General features: G+C 42.7%; 1 protein-coding gene across 1 annotated transcript in view; it reads right to left on the bottom strand.

Moving 5' to 3' along the window:
• RAB26 (RAB26, member RAS oncogene family) overlaps positions 1 to 21,978 on the bottom strand; it is a 171,362-nt gene that overhangs the window by 26,211 nt on the left and 123,173 nt on the right. The window contains exon 5 of the mRNA XM_039349708.1: positions 9,288 to 9,340. Coding sequence (XP_039205642.1) covers positions 9,288 to 9,340 — 53 coding nt within the window. The remainder of the gene's footprint in view (positions 1 to 9,287; positions 9,341 to 21,978) is intronic.

Below are 21,978 nucleotides of genomic sequence, written 5' to 3'. Positions count from 1 at the left end.
TCTCACCTCGTCCCAAGATGGAAGTAGGCAGAGGATCCTAAGAGCTAAGGAACCATTCCATGAGAAAACAATGCCAGACAGATACATTTTTGTGGCCCTTTCAAGCTGAATCTCTGAACAGGGCCAATACATTTCTTTCTTTCTTTCTTTCTTTCTTTCTTTCTTTCTTTCTTTCTTTCTTTCTTTCTTTCTTTCTTTCTTTCCTTCCTTCCTTCCTTCCTTCCTTCCTTCCTTCCTTCCTTCCTTCCTTCCTTCCTTCCTTCCTTCTGTTCATTTTAAATTTGTTTGCCTCTCATCTCGCCGCAAGGAATCTAGTCAAGAGCCAAGTTGTTCAGGATGCAGAATCTAGGAAATTGCTGTGGAACCAGAATCTATCAAGACTTAAAGGTTTATTACAGACAGTTTGGGAGTGAAGAATAATATGAAAGATCAAGTATCAGAATCTAGTATCATCAAACTCCTTAATTAGTTTGTTAATAAGTCAGATTGCCTCAGACTGATAAATTTAATAGGACTACCTGTATTGTATTGTATCCAATTCTGGTCACAATACAAAAAAAAAGATATTGAGACTAGAAAGAGTGCAGAGAAAAGCAGTAAAGATGATTAAGGGGCTGGAGGCTAAGCCATACCATGAAGTGCTGACGGAAGTAGGTATGTCAAGTTTAACAAAGAGAAGGCTTAGGGGAGACACGATAGCTGTCTTCCAATACCTGAAGGGCTGTCACAGGGAAGAGAGCATCAATTTATTCTCCATAGCACCTGAGGGCAGGACAAGAAGCAACGGGTGGAAGCTTGTTAAAGAGAGATCCTACCTGGAACTAAGGAGAAATTTCCTGACAGGGAGAACCATCAATGGAACAGCTTGCCTCCCAAAGTTGTGGGCACTCCATCACTGGAGGTTTTCAAGAAAAGATTGGACAAGCATTTGTCCAGGATGGCATAAGGACTCCTGTCTTGGGAGGGGGTTGGATTAGATATTAGAAGACCTCCAAGATCCCTTCCAGCCTTATGATTCTAGAAAGTAGCAAAAGCCACACAATATAAATATGAAGACACCTTTAAGGGTTCACTCTGTTTCTCTGCAGCCAACAATGGGGTCCTGCTGGCTCTCAGCTTCATGAATATGCCATCCCAAGACTCTGAGGAATGGACAGAAGGAAGGGACCATGGGATGGAATCTCTTCTTCCCATCTTCAGCTTGCCATCATTCTTTGAGTTTTCTGTCACACAAAGCTTCCAGGTTTCTTGGGGTAGTTTGTATTAAGCTAATATATCTGATGAAGATATAACGTGTGCACATTGGACAAAATACCCCAGGATATTAACAATCTCAAAGGAGGGATGACTATCATGCTGACTGAGGAATTCTGAAAGTTGAAGTCCACAAGTCTTAACGTTGCCTAATTTGGAGATCCCTGTTCTAAGAAGATCACATGTTGAGCCCCGGCCAAGACTGTGACGCAGTTGCTAAAAAGGAAAATCATGTGCTACTTTGGGATGTAATAAGATCAGCATAAGAATACATATCACAGGAAGATACTGTCTGAATTTTTTCTGCCTTCATCAAGGGCCACCTGGAATACTACATTCAATTCTGGTATAATTCTTGGTATAAGCTTTTTTTCTCTAAAATATATTGATTCATTTTCTGTAAACAATTTCCACAGCTGCCCATTACGCTATTGTGAGTCTGGAGAGCAAACAAGAAATTAAAATCGGAGAACAACAGAACTCGATTAATTAAAAAGCTTTAAAACAACTAGCAATCAATACATCATGTGCCAGAGGTCCAAAAGAACAATCCTATCTTACACTCTGCAAAAAACAACAACAGCAAATCCAAGCAACCAACAGGGCTCCCTTAATACTCCTAAGAGAACTGCATGACTGCAAGATGGGCAGCATACGATGAGGTTATCCATCTAGTTGTGTCTGACTCTTGGCGATTCGGACAGCATATAAATTTAATAAATAAATAAAGCCTGGTCCAAATGCCCAAGGCACAACCAGATCTTTAATGCATTATCAAAAAGCCAAGAGATTATCTTGCAAGGCAGGCACCATGGCACTGGGCCAACTTGGTGCCCCAAGCCCAAATACTCCTGATCCTGCACTACACCATTGCATAGTTTTGCTTCACTTTGGTAAGTCTGTTGTTTGATGCTAGCCAACCATGGCTTCTTCAACAAACCACTGTTAAACAAATTGTTTTTTGTATTCGAAGAGGCTGTCCCAACCCAAACAGAGTTTACTAATACTTCCTTAGATTTTTTTTTACAGAAAATGAAACTATTATTAAATTGGCCCACTAGCATGAAATCAGAATGGCCAGAAACAGCCTCCCTCCCATCCTGTCCCCCCAGCTCATTAACCACCATCCTGCTCTCCTCTTTGTAAAAAAAAAAGGGGGGGGAAGGGTCGGGCAGAGGGAAGAAGAAAGGTCCAATCAGATATTCCCATTTCCTTCATTCAACTCTCAGACTCATTCTAAGGGTACTTCTGCAGGAATCTGAAATGCTATAAATGCTATAAAACTGTATCCAGTTTTGGTCACTACGATGTAAAAAAGATGCTGAGACTCCAGAAAGAGTGCAGAGAAGAGCAACGAAGATGATTAGGGGACTGGAGGCTAAAACATACAAGGAACGGTCGCTGGAATTGGGTATGTCTAGTTTAACGAAGAGAAGGACGAGGGGGCGACATGATAGCAGTGTTCCAATATCTCAGGGGCTGCTCCAAAGAAGAGGGAGTCAAGCTATTCTCCAAAGCGCCTGAAGGCAGGACAAGAAGCAACGGGTGGAAACTAATCAAGGAGAGAAGCAACCTAGAACTAAGGAGGAATTTCCTGACATTTAGAACAATTAACCGGTGGAACAACCCGCCTCCAAAAGCGGTGAATGCTCCAACACTGGGGGAAGTTTTTAAGAAGAGACTGGACAGCCATTTGTCTGAAATGGTAAGGGTTTCCTGCCTGAACAGGGGATTGGACTAGATGACCTCCCAGGTCCCTTCCAGGCTGCAGGACTTTTTTCCAATCTTCTGAGGACTGCCACTGTCCACTTCTCCATTCCTCAAACTGGCAAACAGCATTCCAGATGAGGTTGAGCATGCAGAATAAAACAGAAATGTCTGATGCACCGGAAATTAAGTTGCTATTGATTCAGCCTCCAATGGCACCAGCTCCTTCTTGAAGCTGCAGCACCCAGCTGTCTCGTGTTCAGCGTGCAAGTGATTGCAGTCCCAAGACCTCTCTCACACAAATTCACCCCACGGGGAAGGCCCCCTGCTTCCCCCTTGCACTGCAGGTTTCCTGAAGGCGTCTGCTAACCATGGCTAGCAGATGATGGCTGAAGAGGCCCAGGGAGGGCCATTGGGAAAGGGGCCTGGAGAATGCTCCAAGCCTTAGGGCAGTGGTTCTCAACCTTTTTAATGCCGCGATCCCCAACCGGTCGTAATTTGAGGACTACTCAACCGGTCGTAAGTCGAGGACTACTCAACTGGTGCAGCACCGTTTGCAGAATGGGACTTTTGGCGGGCTCAGCAGGGCAGAGACAGCCTGGACAATTCCTATTGGCTGTTGAAAGCCAATAGAATTAGACTCTGTTCAAGAGAGTCTATTCTATTGGCTTTCCAAAGCCAATAGAATAAAAGGGGGTAGCACAGCTAAGGAAAGGGGGAAAAAAATGGCGGACTCCGTTGTTTGGCCACCCCCGTGAAATGGTCGTTCGACCCCAAATGGGGTCCCGACCCACAGGTTGAGAACCACTGCCTTAGGGAAACTGAAATGGCATCAACTCCTGAGTCGGTGCTGCAGGAGGCAGACAACAGCAGCCTCTTCCAAAGCTGGACAGAGGTGAAGGTTGGGTTAAATGCCACTTTGCAGCAGAGCCAGTGCCTATGAATCTGTCTGCCTTGAGCACTAAGCGATGTTTGGGGCAAAATTACTGCCTGAAATCTGCAGAGGCTGATAAGGATGCAAATGGTGTCCAAGCACAGCTGAACAGGAGGAACAAACGCAGGCTTACATTTAGGAGTAATTCCCCCGGGACTTTAAAAAACAAAACAAAACAAAACACAATTTCAACTATTTGATTACTTAGCTGGGCTATGTGCCCGAATCCACTGCAGCCCTGCTTGTAAATTTTAGGCTGCAAAGAATTCTGGGGTAGGGCAAATCGTAGCAAGTTGTTCTATTCATGCCAGGTAATTTTGTGCCACATCATTGTCTCAAAACAGCATTTCCCAACCTGGGCAATGTTGAGATGTGTGGCCTTCAACTGCTAAAATTCTTTTTTTTTTATTGAAAAGTTTTATAAAATTACAGTATACACCCCAAAACCCACCCACCCTAAACCCCCCCTCTCCCTCCCCTACTTCCCAGAGCTGAGTACAGGGTTACAAATATAATAATCAAACTCTAACTAACATTAACCAACTGTATAAATAACCAAGTCCATAATGCGCTTTAACTCCCCTTTAACATAGGTATAAACAAATTAAAATAAACATAATAATATAAGCAAGTCGATATTATTAAACAATACAATATCCAAATTGTTAACAATACTAATACTAAAAATAATAATAAAACTAATAAAAATTCTACTATAATAAACTATTAATAATAATAATACTCTAAAATTTACTCATAAACTAGAAGATAGAACTTTTTAGTCCCATATTTATTCTGAATATAATCTATCCATCTTCTCCAGACCGAAATGTATCTTTCTTGTGAATGATCCTTCAAGTAAGCAGAAATTTTCGCCATTTCTGCTAAATTTGACACTTTGAGCGTCCATTCTTCTATTGTAGGCAACTGCTAAAATTCTTAGCAATAGCCGTGTTGGCTGGGAATCCTGGGAGTTGAAGTACACACATCTCAAAGGTTGATGCATTTTAAGCTCTGTGGCCAAAGAGGGCGCATTTCTCTTTGGGTGCCAAAAATACCAAACAGGAAATCCACAGACCTTCTCCAGCTACAAACCTGATCCAGTTTTTGGTTCTGCCTTCTTTCCTGCTGAGAAATCACTAAGGCAGATCCCTAAGCTGGATCCCTCTGTGCCTGACTTAATTTAAAAATAAATAGCAAATACTGAGAATTGGTTCAAGCAGAGAATGGGAAGATGGGCTAAATTTTGCCCCCCAGAGCCGAGTCTACGTGTAAAACAAGCCCCGTACCTCCCTCCCAATGGCTGAGCTGTAACCATAACAACATAAATAAGATAAAACCAGCCATTCACTTTGCACAAAGGGCTCCCTCCAGCCTCAGCATCTGAGGCCAGGATCTTCTTCCATTGCACATGTTGAGAGCAGCTCCTCCTGGTTCTTCCCTCCTTGAAGCAGCACAAAAGGTTGAGACTCCCAAAGACAGACCCCCCAAAAGAGAAGAGCAGCCCTCGGGGATTACATAAACCAGCAAGTGGAAACGAAGGCACCCCAACGCGAGAGAATGAACTCCGCTGGGCTGGAGGTTGTGAATTTGTATTCACCAGCAGCGTAAAGTATTTAATTTGGCAGATGTCTAATTCTTTATTTGCTATTTGCAGAGGAGAGAGCACTGCAATTATCAGCCCACTCGATAAACATCTAACTTTGCACGGACAGAGATGCCAGGCAATGCCAAAGGACAGAGAACAAGATCAGCAAAAGGGCTGCATATTACGGAGCGCTAAGAGGCAGAGGGAGGAAAGGGGCTGAGCCCCAAGTTCAAGAAGAAGAAGGTCATAAGCTCCCATTTGGCAGAAGTGGTTCAGGTAACTCTCAGCACAAGAGCATGCTTCTCAATGAAAACTATAGCCAGACCATTTAAGTGCTGAGAGAGTTCCGTTTATTTATTTGAATTTATTAGCCACCCAACTTCAAAGGACTCTAGGCATGAGAATCATCGCTGTAGACATCACAAAAGTCTATCTGAGCCCTGGACTAGCAGCTTCCCTATGGAGCTGCTCCCCCAAGGCAGTCCCACCACAGGTCAGAGCTGGGGCTGGTTGTTGGGTCAAATGCAAGCCAGGAGAGGGGATGCAGAGAGGCAGAATGCAAAGGAGCCCCTGCCTTTTTCAGGCACCCCAACCTCTAGCCTATATCACAACTGGCACGTCAGACCCAGATCTCAGTAGTTACGTCTGGATCCAACTCTGAAGCCCTGGCTGACTCCTGGGATGTGTGAAGTTACTTTTTAACCAACAGGGGCATCCCCATTTTCCCCTCTTTGAGATAGATTTCCATCATAGATGGGGAACTCATTAAATTTGCGGATGACACCAAGCTGGTAGGAATAGCCAACACTCCAGAAGATAGGCTTAGATACAGGAGGACCTGGACAGACTTGAACACTGAGTGCTATCTAACAAAATGAGATTCAGTGGTGAAAAAAGTAAGGTTCTACATTTAGGCAAGAAAAACCAAATGTTCAGGTATAGTATAGGGGGTACCTTGCTCAATAGTAGTGACTGTGAGAGGAATCTCGGAGTCCTAGTGGACAAAATATGAGCCAGCCATGTGCTGCAGCTGCCAAAAAAAAAAGCCAACAGAGTGCTAGGCTGCATTAGAGGGGTAGAATCAAGATCACGTGAAGTATTAATACCACTTTACAATGTCTTGGTAAAGCCACACTTGGAATACTGCATTTTTGGTCACCATGGTGTAAAAAAGATATTGAGATTCTAGAAAGAGTACAGAGAAGAACAACAAAGATGATTAGGAGACTGGAGGCTAAAACATATGAGGAAAAGTTGCTGGAATTGGGTAAGTCTAGTTTAATGAAGAGAAGGACGAGGGGGGACATGATAGCAGTCTTCTAGTATCTCAGGGGCTGCCACAAAGAAGAGGGAATCAAGCTATTCTCCAAAGCGCCTGAAGGCAGGACAAGAAGCAACGGATGGAAACTCATCAAGGAGAGAAGCAAGCTAGAACTAAGGAGAAACTTCCTGACAGTTAGAACAATTAACCAATGGAACAACCTGTCTCCAGAAGCTGTGAATGCTCCAAGACTGGAAGTTTTTAAGAAGAGACTGGACAGCTATTTGTCCGAAATGGTGTAGGGTTTCCTGCCTGGTTGGACTCGATGACCTCCAAGGTCCCTTTATTATTATTATTATTATTATTATTATTATTATTATTATTATGGATCATCGCACAGTCAGCCAAATGTTCAGACTGGATTTGGCATTTTGTCTACCTATTGAGTCCTTACCCAGGACCTGGGATAGGCAGATGTGGATGTTTGATGGTATTACAGATATCGTCGCAGGATGGAAGCAGTTCCTAATAAGGCCGCTTTTTGCAATTGACTAATAGCGAATTTGTCAATGCCAATGGTGTTCAAGTGGTGCTCCAGTTGTTTTGGGATTGCACCCAAGGAGCCTATTACTATTGGTACTGCCCTTGCTTGCTTTTGCCACAGTCTTTCTATTTCTATTTGTAGGTCTTTGTATTTTGTTATCTTCTCCAGTTCTTTCTCTTCTATTCTGCTGTCTCCAGGCATTGCCACGTCCACTATCCAGACTTTTTTGTCTTTCTTATCGACAATTGTTAAGTCTGGGGTATTATGTTGCAGGTGCTTGTCTGTTTGAATTCTGAAGTCCCAGAGCAGTTTAATTTTATCATTTTCTATGACTTTCTCTATTTTATGATCCCACCAGTTTTTGCTTACAGCAAATGATATTTTTTGCAGATCTTCCAATGCACCATTGTTGCTGCTTTGTCATGCCGCTGCTTGTAGTCAGTCTGTGCAATCTTCTTGCAACAGCTTACCAGGTGGTCCACTGTTTCTTCAGCTTCTTTGCATAGGCGGCACTTACTGTCTGTTGCTGTCTTCTCAATTTTGACTTTATATGCATTTGTCTTTAAGGCTTGATCTTGTGCAGCCAGAATTAGTTGTTGTTGTTGTTATTATTATTATTATTATGGATCATCGCACAGTCAGCCAGATGTTCAGACTGGATTTGGCATTTTGTCTACTTATCGAGTCCTTACCCAGGACCTGGGATAGGCAGATGTGGATGTTTGATGGTATTACAGATATCGTCACAGGATGATGATGATGATGATGATGATGATTATTATTATTATTATTATCCGGTGGTTCCCAGACTTCAGCCATCCATCCAGGTTTGCTAGGGCTGATGGAAATTGTGGGCCACCTGGTCTCTCTCTGCTCTCAGCATCAAGACAATGGTTGTCCAAGGGATGTCCAGGACTCACGAAACCTGGATACCTGCTGTCATTGCAGCTCATGTGAACAGCAAAGCAAGACAGCCTTTGAGAACAAGGAGGACACACAGCTCCTAGAACCGCCTGCCTGCCTTTGCACTTTCCAATCACGAGCTGAAGGAAAGTCCCAGCCCTGGATCACTCATGGATCCAGTCCGTTTCAAATATAGTATTTTATTTCCCCAAAATAAACAAGCATTCCAGATGGATGGGCCTCAGTTAAGGGGAAAGCAGCATTTGGGGAAGCAGAAAGGCAGAGGATGTAGGACAGTGTTTTTCAACCTTGTCAACTTAAGACAGGTGGACTTCAACTCCCAGAATTCCCCAGCCAGCATGCCAGTTCTGTCAGAGAATAATAAACATTTCCACTAGACAGCCATTTGTCTGAAATGGTAGGGTCTCCTATTCAAGCAGGAGGTTGGACTAGATCTCCAAGGTTCCTTCCAACTCTGTTATTATTCTATGTTCTAAGTTGTGCAGAAGCCCTTTTATGCATCCGCACATGAACTTTAAGAGTCAGCTTGTCCAGCAGTAGCAGCATGCAAACAGGAATGGAGCTTCACTAGGGTTAGCAGCTACTAAGACTGTTGGCCCAGCCGGTACAAAAATAGCCAGGGAAATAATGGAAGCCTGGGAACCAGGCGCCTTGACAGTCAACAGGAGTACTGATTTACTACCAGCTTATCAGATGCTCAGGAGCCAGGACTTGGCATCACAAGGAAACAACAGCCAATGACTTAATAGTTGGCCATCAACACCCCAATCAACATCTAAAAGGCACCATATAAATCCCACAAACAGAATAGCTCAAAGCACACACTCTGCTAGAGAGAAGTTCCCTGAGGATGGGCTTCAGCACGAGACCCAAAGCCCAAAAGACTAAATCTCTGGTCCCAGTGAGCGACCCAGATGGTCATTCTCCTGGGACACAGATATTCGCCTTCATTCAGAAAAAGAGAAGTGCCAAAAACCTTTGCCTGCCCTGCTGCAGGATTCATTTTGCATGGATTCAGTCTTTGGGCATCTGCATCTTTGAATAATATCAACCGTCTGGAGTCCTCAAGACTTACCTGGATGTTGTCGAAGGAGGCTCGGTTTGTGACATCGTAGAGGAGCAGCAAAGCTGAAGAAAGAAGGGGAAAAAAATAAAAGTTCAGAGCTAAAGGCTGTGCAATTCAGCTATGTCAGCCACGTATATGTTGTATCTAGGACAGGGGTAGGCAACCTTGGCTCTTTTATGATTCGTGGACTTCAACTCCCAGAATTCCTCAGCCAGCCGTGCTGAGGGGAAACGGTCATAAAAGAGAGGTTTCCTGATGCTGAGAAATCCTTAATGTTCAATAGAGCACTTTTCAGCCTTGAGATTTTTACGCTTTGTTACTTTTACACAAAAGACATCCAAAATGCCCTCTCTTCTCATTTGTTGGAGAATTTATGCTCCATCCCTTTTACTTTAGTGACTTCCAGTATTTTAGAAAACCTTCAGTGGCTGAAAATTCTCACCCGGTGGTTTAATGAGAGGATTCCAAAAACTCAAAAAAGGCATCCCTGACAAACTCTTGACCAGTTCTGGAGGGGCTTAAGGAGCCAAGCTTAGGGTGCCCATTCAAACCCTAAAAGTTAAACTAAACATTTTGGCTTCTCCTGCTTAGGAGAGGCCACACTCTCTACAGTCCCCAGGTGGAGCAGAAAGAGCAGGGAACACTGCCAAATTATTAATATCAAATAAGGTATTAATATAATTAAAATAAGTTCTTAACAGTTTCAAAATAAGCAGGTAGTGCACTCAGCTAGAAATTTATTATTTCATATAAAGACCTCCGAACAGAAACAATCTTACAGACTTGGCATTAGTTCCAGTAAATTCTGAATACCTGGGAAAATCCTGGAAAAGGTAATCAAAAAACAGATCTGTGAACAACTAGAAGCAAACAAAGTTATAACCAGTAGCCAGCATGGGTTTATTAAAAACAGATCATGCCAAACCAATCTTATTTCATTCTTTGACAAAGTGACTATATTAGTAGGCCAGCGAAACGTTGTGGACATAGTATACTTAGACTTCAATAAGGCATTTGATAAAGTAGACCACAACCCTTGCTTGGTAAATTACAAATAGGTGGGATAGACACATCACCATCAGATGGATCTGTAGCTGGCTGACAAACCGTACTCAGCAAGTAGTCCTCAATGGCACTACATCCACTTGGAGAGAAGTCAGCAGTGAGGTACCACAAGGCTCCGTCTTAGGCCCAGGACTCTTCAATATCTTCATCAATGACTTAGATGAGGGAATTGAAGGGGAACTCATCAAATTAGCAGATGACACTAAACTGGCAGGAAAAGCCAACACCCCTAGAAGACAAGCTCGAGATCCAAAAAGATCTTGACGAACAATAGGCCCTATTCAGCAAAATTTAATGTGGAGAAATCAAAGTTTTTCATTTAGGCAGGAAAAACCAAAGGTTTAAGTGCAGATTAGGCAAGACCTGGCTCAAAAACAACAACTGTGAGAGGGACCTTGGCGTCCTAGTGGACAATCACTTGATTATGAGCCAGCAGTGTGCAGCAGCAACAAAAAAGCTAATACAATCCTGGATTGTACAATATAAAGAGAGGCATAGAATCAAGATCACGTGAAGTATTAATACCGCTTTATAAAACCCTAGTAAGACCACACTTGGAATACTGTAGCCAATTTTGGTCACCATATCACAAAAAAGATGTTGAGAGTTTGGAAAAAAAAATTCAGAAAAGAGCAACTAAAACAATCAAAGGCCTGGAGACTAAAACATATGAAGAATGGCTGCAGGACTTGAGTTTGGCTAGTCTAAAGAAAAGAAGAAACAGGGGTGACATGATAGCAGTATTCCAGTATTTGAGGGGCTGCCACAAAGAAGAGGGGGGTCACATTATTCTCCAAAGCACCAGAGGGCAGGACAAGAAACAATGGTTGGAAACTGATCAAGGAGAGAAGCAACCTGGAATTAAGGAGAAACTTCCTGACAGTGAGGACAATTAACCAGTGGAACAGCTTGCCTCCAGAAATCATGGGCGCTCCATCACTGGAGGTTTTTAAGAAGAGCCTAAACAATCACTTGTCTGAAATGGTGTAGGTTCTCTTGCTTGAGCAGGGGGATGGACTAGAAGACCTCCAAGGTCCCTTCCAGCTCTATTCTATTCTAACCCCCTGCTCAAGCAGGAGACCCCGTACCATTCAGGACAAATGTATGTCCAATCTCCCTCTTCTCCGTCCAAATGTATGTTGACCCCCTCCTCCTTGTCGCAGCCTCTCAAATATTGGAACACTATCATGTCCTCCCTACTTCTTTTTTTTTCACTGGACTAGACCTACCCAGTTCCTTCATCAACAGCCACTGACTGTGGCCCAGAAGGGAGCAGGATCTAAGCAATTGTATCTGATCTTGAAAGCAAACCACCATAAAATATATATGGCAGAACTCTGATCACAATAATACTGACTTTTTTGACTTTCCCAACACCCCTGGCTGGTTAGCATCTGCGTGGGAGACCACAAGAAATTCAGAACTGGAAGCCAGAATGAGAACTAAAAAATGTGCCCCCCTCTGATTGCTTGTCAAACCAACCATACTGACGGAGGTCAGCAGAGGTCACCTGGAAAGAAGCACCCCTTGTGGCTCAGATGTCAGCAAGCCACATCGGGCAAACCACAGCTGGGACCAGAGTGTGCTACTAAGCAGACCAACCTCATCCAAATGCATGTTAAATCCTTTGGGGGCTTTCCAGAACATCAAAAATGTATGTCTATTCACTGCAGACCCATTTAATTTTCATTATGTAGCAAAATCCCAGACTTTTTGCAACATTTGTTTTAATTCCTGTACCAAAGTAAATATATGAGAAATTAAATCCAGCAACTAAAATATGCCCAGCCTCAAATCAGGGTCTATTCGTGTCATGAGAAGCCCCCAGTGACCAGAACAAAAGAGCAAAGCGCTCGTTTGGCACACATCAAGATGATATAAAGCATTTTGAATTCCCTTCAATTAGAATTCCATTCAAGCATTAAACCATGTTTCTCCAGAGGGGTTTTTCCCCCTTGCAATAGAGCCAATCACCGTGCTGAAGATACAATCTCAATTTTAATTACAAAAAGTGACAGTTGCTGATCATGCCGCAAGAATGAAGAAATTAATCTCCCATAATGTTGGTTTAGCACTGGCTCACCAGACAGGTTAGGGATGCAAGTCTGGGAATCCCAGAAGCACGGCCTATCTCCGCAGCACATTCCTGACCCAAGTGGAAGAAACCAGGTTCTGCAGAAACCTCCCCCAACATTCAAGAATTCAGCTGCATTGAAACTGCAAACCTACATTCACAAGTGCAAACTTCAGACTTGAAAATGGCACGGTGGTTGTGTGAGTTGAATGTTTCCTCTAAGCCCATTTTTAGCAGGTCCAGAATCAGGGCTCAGCGTGGTTAAAACTGTAAGAGAGGTTTTTTTAAAAGACTTTTTCCCATCACACAGAGGGAATACGGGCAGTCCTAGACTTACAACAGTTTGTTTAGTGACCGAAGTTAGAACACCACTGAAAAAAGTGACTCATAAGCGTTGTTCACACTTACGACCGTTGTAAAATCCACACGGTCGCGTGATCAAAATTCAGACGCTCGGCAGCCGGTTCATATTTATGCTGCCAAGTGTCTGGAGTTTTGATTGCGTGACTGTGCGGATGCTGCAATGGTCGTTAAGTGAGAAAAATGGTCATAGTCTCCTTTTTTCAGTGCCATTGTAATTTCGAAGGGTCTCTAAGTGAACTTTTGTAAGTCAGGGACTACCTGTATTCACTGGTAAAGGTACGTAGTTCTTGACTTATGACCAGTTGCTTAGCCAGCATTTGGAGTTCCAACAGACCTACCTGGGAACTACCTATGACCCAGGTTCCCCCCTCCCCCACCATAGTCACGTGACTGCACTTTGGGTGCTCAGCAACCAGACTGCAATTATGTTTTTTAGGATGGTTTGGCTGAAAACAGGCTCTAGAGTGAACCACTGGTTTGTTTAGTGTAGGGGTAGGCAACCTTGGCTCTTTTATGACTCGGGACTTCAACTCCCAGAATTCCTGAGCCAGCATGGGGGAACTATGGCCCCTTCATGACTCGTGGACTTCAACTCCCAGAATTCCTCAGCCAGCATGGCTCAGCTTGGAAACCTCTTCCTGTCCCCTCAGCGTGGCTGGCTCAGGAATTCTGGGAGTTGAAGTCCACCAGTCATAAAAGAGCCAAGGTTGCCTACTCCTGGTTTAGTGACTACTGTGTTCCCTTAACAACCGCTGCAAAAAAGATCATAAAGTTGGGTTGGTCACATGACCAAACTACTTTATGACTATCCCAACTTTCTACTGTAATGGTCAGGCCCCATTACAGTCGCAACTCGAGGACTGCCTGTAATTCGATTGTGGTTTGACTGGAAATGGCCACCCTTTCCGTTCCACAAAATTTACCCCCCCCCAGGCACTTCTTGTTCTCCGAGAAATAAATGAGATTCCCAGAAGCAACTCTCTCCCTCCTTCACAGTTTTCTCATTATCCTTTTAATCATTCTCACTTAACAAGCTCTCTCCCCACTCAAGAAGCTGCTCAGGGCTATTTGCTCAGATTGCCCGGTTCCATTTTTTCAAAATCTAATACAAGCTGCCAAGAAGCAAATTCGGTTTAATTCTCTGAACCCTGACTGGGAACCACTGGTTTAGCTCAGGGGTGTCCAACCTTGGGAACTTTAAGTCAGCTATGCTGGGGAACTCTGGGAGTTGAAGTCCACAAGTCTTAAAGTTCCCAAGGTTGCACACTCCTGAGCTAGGACATAGAATAACAGAGTTGGAAGTAACCTTGGAGGACATCTAGTCCAACCCCCTGCTGAAGCAGGAGAGTCTATATCATTTCAGACAAATGGCTGTCCCTCAAGACCTAGATGCTGCCTCTTCAGAGGATGGGCCAATAAAGACATCATGGATCTAGGGCAGTGGTTCTCAACCTGTGGGTCGGGACCCAATTTGGGGTCGAACAACCATTTCACGGGGGTCGCCAAACAAGACTGTCTGCCATTTTTTCCCCCTTTTCTTTGGCCATGCCCCTGGCACCCGGTGATGTATAAGTGGTTGGGGGTCACCACAACATGGGGAACTGTATTATGGAAAGGTTGAGAACCACTGATCTAGGGGGTCCTTAGCAATTGTTCTTGGCTTCCAAATGGGTGACAGAACCAGCCTCTCCAAGCCTTTCACCCACACTGCATGCAGATAAAAAGGGATTGGCCATCAAGTTTGAAGCCAGCGGCCGTTGCCGTAGATGTCCCTGCATGGCACTGTTATAATTAAAAGGGCACAACCCTGAAGGCTGGGATGTTTCATTGAGGGCACTGAAGGATTGCTGGATGGTGCTCATTTCTCTCTCTTTTGTAGAAGAACCTTGACTGACTCTTTTAATCAGTGCAAAAATGCAAAACAAAAAAACTAGCAGCTGGCTGTCCATATTTCTTCTGGATTGTCCCTCTTCTAAGTACAATTTGAAGATAGAGCACTTTTTTGAAAGAAGTTGCTGACGTGACTTGGAAAACGCAGAGGTCTTCACTCAGAAATTCACATCGTGAATGCAGAGCCTGACTTCAAAACTCTGTTAAAGAGCTTTTATACTGCCTCTATTGATGGGAGAGGCAGAGCCTCTTTGAAGAGGCTTTGTCACATCACCAAAAGAGGTTGTGTCACATCTCAAAAGCCCGTGATACACGGAGGGAGGAAATGTTCCTTCCTTTCACTCCAAGGCTATTAAACAGGGCAAGTGTAACACACTCTGTGGCAAACTACAGGTGATAATTAGAATTCTTGATTCGGTTTTTTCATCATCCCTTTCCACTGAGCAAGATAACGCTCCCAAGCAGAAATAACTAAAAGGGGAAGCATGTACAGAATTTGTATAAAGTAAGACTATTAGGATTACAAACATAAAACCAAAAACAATAGCGATGTAAGATAAAATTGTGACTAAACTAGGAACTGTTTTGTCCAGCAACTGCAGTCGCAATTTTCATGGGCCTTTTGCTCAAAGGATCATCCTAAAATGCTCTCCAGTGAGTAGAATAGAATAGAATAGAATAGAATAGAATAGAATAGAATAGAATAGAATATGGAATGGAATGGAATGGAATAGAATAGAATAGAATAGTTGAAAGGGACCTTGGAGGTCTTCTAGTCCATCCCCCTGCTCAAGCAGGAGAACTATACCATCTCAGACAAGTGACTGTCCAGTCTCTTCTTAAAAACCTCCAGTGATGGAGCTCCCACGATTCTGGAGATAAGCTGTTCCACTGGTCAATTGTCCTCACTGTTAGGAAGTTTCTCCTTAATTCCAGGTTGCTTCTCTCTTTGATCAGTTTCCAGCCATTGTTTCTTCTCCTGCCCTCTGTGCTTTGGAGAATAACGTGACCCCCTCTTCTTTGTGGCAGCCCCTCAAATACTGGAATACTGCTATCACGTCTCCCCTATTTCTTCTTTTCTTTAGACTAGCCAAACCCAAGTCTTGCAGCCGTTCTTCGTATGTTTTATAAAGGCCTTTGATCATCTTAGTTGCTCTTCTCTGAACACATAATGACTTTTAATTGATTCCCAGTAAAAGTGTGGTTTACTCATTTGGACACTTCCTAATCTTTGTGATTCAGTGAGCATCTTTTCACCAGGACTGTCCATCTGTAACTGTTTCTCAGAATTCTTGTAAGATCCTGCTCCTGTCACCCGTGACACTATCCAGTCATCTTCTACCACTTTCATACTTCCAAGCATCAGGGTCTTCTTCAATGGATCTCATCTTTGCATTGTTCATCCAAAGTATTTCCGCTTCAATTTTATCCTTCAGGCTTTCAGCGAGAGCCTCTTTTGACTTCATCCAGCCTCAGGTGATTTGGCCCTCTGATTGTCCAAGGTGCTCTCAGCCATTTTGTCCATCATCGCAACCCAATGCCTTCTTTCTTGTCAGCTTTTCTGATACTCCGGCTTTCACAGCCAGGCGTTACAGCTGGGAAAACCTTGGCCTGGACAATCACCACTTCTGTTGCAATCTGAGGCTTCTGCACTTTAGTATTTGCCCAGAGTTGCCATAGTCTTTCTCCCAAGTAAGAGACCTCTCCTTATTCCAGTCACCACCCCGGTGAAGTTTTCACCCTAGGAAGACAAAGTCTGCCGCTTGTTTGACTTCCTCTCTGTCCATTTGCATCGAGCTGGCATTGCCTGTCGAGAGAAGCTGAGAGCTTTTTAAATGCTGAGCAACAGACCGGCTTTGGCACTTTTCTTTTCATCCTTAAGAAGAGAGCTGATGTCTTCCAGGTAACATTGTCAGCATCTCTGAGCCTGTTGAAGTTTTCCCAGTGGTCTAATCCCAATTTCTGCTTCTTCTGATTCAGAATTGCTGCATGTGATTTAAGTAAATAAAGTGCCAGCAAACAATCTGGGGCCTCACCTTTTCCCAGTTTTAGTTGCTCCGTATTGCATGTTAAGAGTTGGTTTTGGAAATATTACTGTTTCGGACAGGAAGTCGGTGCCGAGAGTGGTGAGGACGGCAGAAAAGATGATTGGAGGTTCACATCCAGGATACGGCATGCAAGCGCTGCTTGACCAGGGTCTGCAGTATTGCCTGGGACGCTACACATCCTCTCCATGACCAGTTTTCCTTGTTACCTTCTGGGAGGAGGTTTCACAATATCCGAAGCAGAACAACTATATTCTGTAATAGCTTTGTACCATGTAGTAGATCTTTCAGGAGGCAGATGAGATAGCCCTGGGCACCCAGGGTTTAAGAGCAGGCAAAAACACATTTCATTTTGGAACCCTCTGATTTTTTAAAATTATCCACCAGATTTTATAATGTGATCTGGGGTGGCCTTTCTGAATCCAGCTTGTGTATTGCCAGTTCTGTTGAAGACCGGAGAAAAACCTTGAGTTTTCTCTGCTTAACATATGTGATACAGGTAGTGCTTGCTTAACCACCACAATTGGGACCAGCCACTGTGTTGCTATAGCAATAGCAATAGCACCTAGACTTGTATACTGCTTCACAGCCCTCTCTAAGTGGTTTACAGAGTCAGCCTATTGCCCCCAACAATCTGGGTCCTCATTTTACTGACCTGGGAAGGATGGAAGGCTGAGCCAACCTTGAGCCAGGATCGAACTGCTGGCAATGGGCAAAGTTAGCCTGCAATCCTGAATTATCACCACTGTGCCACCATGGTTCCGCAGTCTCTAAGTGGAAAATCATGTGACTATAATGGCTTACAGTATCACTTGCCCTTTAGTTGTTAAGCAAATCACTATGATCATTAAGCAACAGATCACATTTGTGATTTTGCTTTTATAATCTCCATTAACTCTGCTTGTCAGAAGCTGGTTGTGAAGCACCTGAAGATGATCAAGTGATTGCAGGATGCTTCAGTGATCATACTTATTGATTGTGATACTAAGGAGATTACATTGATGTTAAATTTAATTACAGCCGCAAGGTTGTTAGTAGGGCAATGTTGGAAGAAGGAATCTTTGCCTACTTTGCAAGAGTGGTTTCTTAAAGTTTCTTATTTGGCGGAAATGGCAAAGATTTCGGCTTTCTTGAAGGATCAATCGCAAGAGAAGTATGTTGCGGTATGGAAAAAATGATAGATTTTATACAACATAAGTTGGATATAAAAAAATATTATTTAGTTTTTTAACAATTTATATTTAAAATTGAATATGTTTTTTTTTGTTCTTCTTTTTTCCCTTTTTTTATTCTTTTCCTTTCTAAACATTTATTTTTTGTATTCATGTTTTTTTATATATATACTATTGTTAATTATTTTATAATTTTTTTAATTAATGTATTTAGATTTCTAACTAATGTATTTAGATTCATTTATGGTTTATATCTTTTTTAAAGATTTTTTGATGAAATTTTAATTAAGCCTATATTCAGCTCTGGGAAGGTCAGGGGAGGGAATGGGAGGGTTGGGGAGGTTGGGGGGAAGATTGTTTTGTTTTTGTAAAATCTCAAAAATTTAATAAAAATTATCTTTGAAAAACGTAAGTGTGAGGGCTGATCACAAAGTTTTTTTTTTTTTTTTTAACACCGTTGCAACTTCAGTCGCCAAGTAAGGCCAGTTGGTAAACAAGGACTATCTCCAAGTACAATTTTTGGTAGTTTGGAATTCTGCCTGTTTTGGTATTGGAAATAAAAGGATCTTTTCCTGTATCTTGGCTATTGGCCCTTGTTGTGTTTTATACCTGGTTACAAATTGTATGAAGCACTTTAACTGCATCACTTTGTAAGATTTTAAACAGTCACTCTGGTATTTCATCAACTCTGGTGGCTTTGTCATTAGCAATATTTTCTCAGGGCCAGTTAATTTTACTTTCAGAATATCTGGCTCACGTCCAATGGTCAAATCTTCATATATATCAGGGATTTGGGGATTTTTTGTGTGTGTGCAGTTCCATATATTTCTACTATGTCATCTTTCTATCTTCTTTCTCCAATAGATCTTTGCGTTCTTTTATCATGCATCTTTTCAAGGTGTAAAGAAGCAGCCCTTTGGCCTTCTACATTTCAGGATATTTTTGCTTGATTCATCTTTAATGGTATCATTCGTTTCAGCTTAGATTTTTTTTAGGTACTCTACCAAAACAATCCATTGAATCTATTCTTTCTTTTTACTGCATAAACATTCAGAATACTGCTGAGGTTGTAGCTTGTTGACCTGATGATTTGATGTGTGTGTTTTAGTTCAATTCGTAATTTTACAAGAAGGAGGTTGTGACCTGAGATACAATCAGTGTCTGAGTTGGTTTCTGCTGACAAAAGAGTTTCTTCAGAGGACAGAGTCAACTTGTTTTTGGTGTGGTCCATTCAGTGATGTCTATGTGTAAAATATTAACCCTGAATGTTCTTGGCAGAAGTCTAGTAATCTGTCTTCTATTAGTCTCATTCTCAAAGTCCAAATTTTCCTGTTATTCTGGATGTTATTTTACTTCCAACTTTAGTGTTCCAGTTGCCGGTGGCATCTTTCCTTGGGTGGAGTTAAGAAGGTATTGCAAATCATTCTAAAATTATTCTGCTTCCTCTGCATCAGTACTTGAAGCGTAGCCCTGGACCATCATAATAACACTTGGCTTGGATTCAAAGTGAGATAATTTCTTGTGTTATATCCAACCACTGACTTTGATAACCTTTTGTTAATGAGCTTGAATGGTGCGTGTAGAGCAGTGGCTGGTTCCATGGAGAAAGGGTTTTCCTGGACCGAAGTGTGTGTGGTTTTGCATGCTGCCTGCATCCCACGGATGGGGCTTTGCTTGTTTGTGTGGACCAGTTGCTGGAATGCTATGGACCGGTGCAGGTCCACGGACCAGGGGTTAGGGAATCCCTGGTGTAGAGGCTGCAGCCTTTGTTAGCCTTAGAAGAAACAAGAAGAGTCACTACAAAACAATGATCAGACAAGCCGGCTTGAACCTCTTCCAAATGTGAATAAATGTCTGAGATAGACTCCTCCCTAATTCACATGACAATAAATTGAGAAAGGGGGAACCCCTTTCAAACATTTTAAGAATCTGTTGCTAACAGTGGTCCAAATAAAAGTAATTCTACATTATATGGTGTTAGTTTCTTAGTCTGGGTTAAGTTTACAGAGTCGACAGATTGGTGTATCCATCCTTGCGTTCCTTAATAGCTCAGTGACTTATGATGTCATCAATCTTGGTATCTCTCTGGATTGGCCTTGGGGTTTGGCAGTGGGGCCACCATGTTACAGTAGACTTAGTCCTTCTGTAAATGGTATCATTCTGTATTAATGAGGGAAAGAGGTTATGCCTGTAAACTTTCATTTGTTGGGTGCCTCAGAGTTCAAATGTTCTTGCATCTTCTGTTTAACTTTCCCATGAAATGGCTGGGTCAGGTCATCTGTGAATTTGGACTCTTGTATGCAGATGATCCCCAATTGCACATCTCAACCCTGGGTAGTACAGATGAAGCTATTAATGTACTAACCCAGTATCTGTAAGACTTTTGGGGTCTGGTTGAGAGAAACAGACTCAGGTTCAATCCTGACAAGGGTCTGTGTATACTTGGGCCCCATGGAATTGGGGACTTTTTGTCTTTGGTCTTGGAGAGGATCACAATTCCCTATTTGAGACTGGGGTGCTATCTGGAAGTTGTCCTGAAAGAGCAGGTGGCAATTCTGCCAGGAGAGGTTTTTGTATGGGTCCTTCTATTGCAACAGTTGCATCTGTTCCCAGGCTGGGAGGCCCTAGAGTAGATCCAGCAATGCAACCACTACTGCTCTACATGCTGTAGTGGTTGCCATTTGGCTTCCAGGTACAATTCACGGTGCTGTTTATCACCTACCAAGCCCTTCCTAATAGACAGTCTGATTATTTGAGGGACTACTTAAAGCCAATAATCATCCTGTAAGATGAGACAGTATGGGTATGCTCTAGATCCCTTTGTTCAACAACGTCATCTTTTGGGATCTGGATATTGTTCTTTCTTTGTTGGATGCTTGCTTGCCTCTGGAACAGCCTTTGCCCAGAAATCCATACAGCTCTCACCCTGATGAGGTTCTGTAAATCTTTGAAAACCTGACTTGGGGAGACCCATACCTTGGGGAAGGGTGGTTGTTGAATCCCTGTTAGCTTTTCTTTGGCGTTGATCTTTTCTCCAGATGAGCATGATCTTTCATTCATTATTCTTTCCTTTTTAAGTTGGAAGGTATCCAAAATCATGGACTCAGGCAGCCTCTAAATTAAATTAAATTAAATACATATCTTCTATGATTCAGGATCACTAGAAGATTAGATGGTCTTCAGATATGAATTGACTCATTCCAGTCTATTTCAGCTCTGCAACTGCCAGAATGTCAAACTTCAGCCTTGACATTTCAGTTCTGAGAAGATTATCTGTGCTTATGGTTCTGTCATTCCATGTACCAAGAGTATATATATCTTCACAGTTTGCTTCTGGGCACAATGGCAGCTAGTTGTCCTTCCAGCTTTAATTCAGTCATATCACCAGCAGTAATGCTACTGATACTTGCCCTCTGTTCTTCCTCAACAGTTTCCTGGATATTTACCACCCCGGGAACTTATCTTCCAGTTGCATGTTGACTCTATCCTGGTTCTTAATGTCCACTGGGTTCTCTGGATAGAATATTGGGGGGAGGGGAGGATCTCATTTCCTTCTCTAGGGGCTTGCAGTTGTCTATGCCATGCCCATCAAGGGTGACCCTTCTGGACCAACAGTTCATAGCATCCCTTGGTGGACAAATCTCCTCCCATTACATGGTGATTATCCATGAAGGGAATCAACAAAATATTATGCTGTTATTGAAATGAACAGGGGAACTAAAAGCTTGGGCAGAACTAGAGAGCCATTTTAATGCTCATTCCACTTTGTGAACAGTAATTTCAGACAGTGATTATCTCGCTTGGCTATTTTTCAGTTCTTGGTACAAAAATGTTTGAATCTATCACCCTCAATTTCCGATTTCTTCATCTTCCCTCACTTACAAACTTGCTTGTTTATATCCTTTCTTACTCTTTCTCTTTTAACAAGCTCTGACTGGCTGGCACAACCAACCATTGATAATGTTCCTAGGCTGGGAAAATGAACAAGCAGCATCATTTTCACAAGTAAGCAAGCGTGTGAAATACGTTTCTTATAGTTTCTTATCGTCTTCTGAAGCTCAATTTTCAATAAAAATCGAAAGGGAAGACCC

The sequence above is a fragment of the Crotalus tigris genome, unplaced genomic scaffold (genome assembly GCF_016545835.1).
Source record: "Crotalus tigris isolate CLP2741 ecotype Arizona unplaced genomic scaffold, ASM1654583v1 scf7180000018301.7375997, whole genome shotgun sequence".
NCBI lineage: Eukaryota > Metazoa > Chordata > Lepidosauria > Squamata > Viperidae > Crotalus > Crotalus tigris.
The sequence above is the reverse complement of the archived record's forward strand: the minus strand, read 5'-3'. Positions and strand labels throughout refer to the sequence as shown.